The 3788-nt window shown below is 39.3% G+C and overlaps 1 protein-coding gene across 1 annotated transcript; it reads left to right on the top strand.

The window, feature by feature from the left end:
• The first annotated feature begins 2084 nt into the window (after nucleotides 1-2084).
• Nucleotides 2085-2858, top strand: LOC128263659 (uncharacterized). The gene has a single exon (XM_052998732.1). It carries the CDS (start codon nucleotides 2133-2135, stop codon nucleotides 2856-2858), a length of 726 nt encoding a protein of 241 aa, XP_052854692.1. The 5' UTR covers nucleotides 2085-2132.
• Nucleotides 2859-3788: the final 930 nt, after the last annotated feature.

The following is a 3788-nucleotide window of genomic DNA, read 5'->3' as shown; positions in this document are numbered from 1 at the left end:
GTTCGCTACAATCATGGGTATACGTGGCATGGGAACGCGATCGGCGACTGTTCGCTCATTCAGCTTCCTGAAGTCGATTACTAATCGCTTCTTTCTGATGCCATCATCGTCAGTCCCAAGTAGCGCTGTTGTATGGGGATTAGGATTATTCAGCAGTTCCTTGATTTCTTTGTTAACAAAGTCTGCTGCCTCCCCAATAGGATAGGGGTATAGTTTGGAGAAGACGAGTTACTCATAGTTCGAATAGTAGCGATGACCGAGATGTTAAAGGTAAGTGCCTCATTAAAGGTCGAAAACGTATTAATTTTTTTAAATTCATCTTTTGCCGAACTTGGTACCACTATGTCATCGATTTAGGTGAAATTGACGTTTTCACAGTCAAAGAGCTTTTCGGTGGCGTTAACGCATTTTATTACGCCATTGCCTAAGTCCAATGCTACTCCTGCTAGCGTTAGCGAATCGAAGCTTATGATTGCATCGATTGTGTAGCGGCTAACCCAAAAATGCGTCTAACACAAAAAAAAAAAAAAATTATTTACATAAAACTTCTAGTCCAAATGCATGAGACTAGAGTTACTTGAACTTATTTTTTTGTCACGCACTCAAAAAAATCAGAAATCGAAAACCGAGTCATTTGTATGCCGGCTGGCTATACTTCCGTGACGGGGCTAAAGCCGGCTGTCTATACAACCGTGGCAGAGGGGTCGGTAGATCGTGGTTGTTCCTAGTGTTCCTAGCCGCAAATGATATAGAAGGAGGCGGTTGGCCTGTGACATCAACTGTAGGAATACGTTGATTAGGTTGAGAGGGTAACTTTCTTTCACCCGCTGGCCTTAAGTCCCAGTCGGGGTATAAAATTGACAAAAAGAAAAAAGTATGGCCGGATGCTCGTGGCATCTTCGCTGAATAAGCACAAAATTGCTAAAGTCATACGATCGCTGGCCACCAATAGCATAAAAGAACGGCCCATAGCGGTGCACTTTGCTGGCTCAGAACTTGGACACCATAAGGGTGGTACAATATTAAGGTGGCCATACGTGAGATATATTGGTATAATATACAAAGATTATTAAGTGATATATAAAAATGTAAAATGATATATAAAAATATGAAAATGGATTAATAAAATCTGAAATTGCCGCCAGCTTACGCTGGGAGCTGGTTGTTAACTTATAAACTTCATAGGGTCGAAAATGTCTCTTCAATGCGATGAAAACTTCTGACTTAAATTGTAACGGGTATAAAAACAGTACCTTTATTTAATTTTTATCTACATTAAGGTCCCTTAAAGCTGCCACTCCAAGAATGGACAAAGCACTACCAACTTTAAGTTATAGACTCTACATTAATAAGTAACTTAATTTTGTTTTACTTTTCTTTTTACAAAAAGATTGAGAAACAATAGAGCTATAGGAAGTCTTTTGAGGCGCTAAAAAAAGTACTTCGACTGCTGCATGATTCCGGCCAAATTGTTAAATTTTTAAAATTCAAAAGGTTTTTCAAGCTAAAAGTATCTTACCTACAATGACCTACGATCTCAAAAGCGATCATAATTTAAAAAAAAACTTTTTTTGGGGATACATTTTTAGTTCTGCTAAATTTAAATTTGGAACCAACAAAAAAGTTTGTAGATTATTGTATCGGAAATATAGTCGGGGTCAATTTATAGTTTAATTATGATGTCAGTCAAATCATACAGTCTACAGGCAGATTAGTCTTAAGGCTTAAATTGCCCCACTTCCGATGTAGTCGATGCACCAAAACACCTATTTACGACCTGGGACATGCGCCAATATACATCCACGGCCTATAGAAGACGGGTCAGGTCACTGTGACGGGTCGTGTTTGTTTCTAAGTAGCCCAATTTAAACATGCCTAGATTAGGAAAAGCCAGACATTAAAATGCTATTAGGGAAATTCCTGGGTGTAATTCGCTTTCTATTGGCTACCTGTGGTGAGGTCACAGGTCATTCCTAGGTATAGAGACACTCAAAACACAATATAAGAAGAATATTGTGTCTACCTGTCTCGTATAAATAAACCACGAAGGCATTCCCTAAGTATCAGTTGCCCAGCAACCAGCCTGGCCACAAGACTGTTACTTAATTCATTTTCTTAGATATCATACCAAGATGTCAGCATACATCTGCACCGAGTTCCTAAGCCTGAACTTAAAGGACCTGCCCTCGATGTCCACCACCGTCAACCTGAACGTAGCCCAATTTACACAGCGCGACCTGAATCTGTTCATCGACAGTCTGGAGTCCATATCACGACTACAGAATAAGCGGCACGAGCTTCGCCAGCTCCGGCAGGCGCAAAAACTTCATCGGGCTCGAATGACAGACCTGAACGTCGAGCGCTGCTCCAGTCCTACATTCAGTGCCGACGAGGCCTTTGATGAGCCGCTTTTATACCTAGAGGCCAAATGCATTTCTTATGCGGTGTCTGATGCCTTGAATGTCAAAAGCTTCAATTTACCTGGGCTGCCCAAAAACTACACCTGCGGCGACGAAGCCTATGACAGTAGCTCCCATTCACCACGCAGCAGCGTCACTTATTATAGCTGCGACGGCGTCTCCTGCCCGGATTCAATTTCCGCTGAATCGGGAGTCCACGGTTCCGTTTCTGCACCACCGGTGCGACCCCGCTCCCAGGTGATAACGCGGTCCAAGCAACGCTCCACTGGATACCGCATTATCAGTATGGTGTTGAAGAGGGAGTACGTCAAGACCCCTTACTCTGAGCACCCACAACAAAGCGAGGAAGGCAAGAAGGATAATATGCACCAGTATCCACAAAAAAATTCGAAGGAAAAGAGTTTTCTGGACAAAGCCCTGCGGTACCTTACCTTATAGTTTATATCGGATAGAAGGTCAAAGCCCGCTTTAATATTCGAAGCTTGTAGGTTTATTTGTATAACATATTTGTATTTCGAAAGCACAGCGAAACTAACCTCCTTATACGCTACAGTCTCAGTTTATTCGATAAGTAGACCTATTAAAAAGTATGAATAAATCTTTACACCTTAACATACAATGTACCATTATAAACTCACAAAACTGAAAAAAAGAAATAAAAATAAAATAAATAATAAAAAATTTATTTATAATTTCTGAAAATTACAACCGTTCTCTGGAAGTAAAAAAATTATTTTAAAATATATAGCAAACTTCGGAAAATGTTGAAAACTTTGTTAAATTGCTTAAAAGGCTAGTGAGAATTTAAAATTAAGAAGACGACTTTGGTTACAACATGAAAGGAATCACTAAATATATGTAAATAAAGAATTGAAGTGAGTTCATTTTTTTTCCTCGAATTGAGACCCTGGCTTTTCAGCAATTTAACAACATTTTCAGCAGCCTCTGGGTTGCTGAACTGCTGAACTGAACGAATTAAATTTGTATCGAACAAATGAAGAACAGCTGACCGACTTTCAGGAATTCAGAGTTTCAATCATTTAGGGAATACCCAAATTCTGTATTCTGAATTTATTTACTTTTTTTTTAAGCATCCATATTTTCTTAGTTACGAGGGCCCTAAATGGACTTCTAGTTGTGTATGGAGTTAGCGATAAAATGCCTCTCCAAATTCTGTGATTTAAGTGTTGGTTCGCTTAGAAATGGAAAATCGAAAAGTGATGAACAACTACTTTTTTGTGAAAATAATTTTATGCAAAAAAGTGAACATATTGTTATCAATAAACAAAGTAAAGTTTATCCCAAAAATTGCGTTTGTCAAAATATAGATGTTATCTTACGCCTCAGCTCGTGCTTTGTCGGTTAGCG

This window comes from Drosophila gunungcola, unplaced genomic scaffold (genome assembly GCF_025200985.1).
Source record: "Drosophila gunungcola strain Sukarami unplaced genomic scaffold, Dgunungcola_SK_2 000010F, whole genome shotgun sequence".
Taxonomy (NCBI): Eukaryota; Metazoa; Arthropoda; class Insecta; order Diptera; family Drosophilidae; genus Drosophila; species Drosophila gunungcola.
This window is presented reverse-complemented; position numbering and strand designations above follow the sequence as displayed.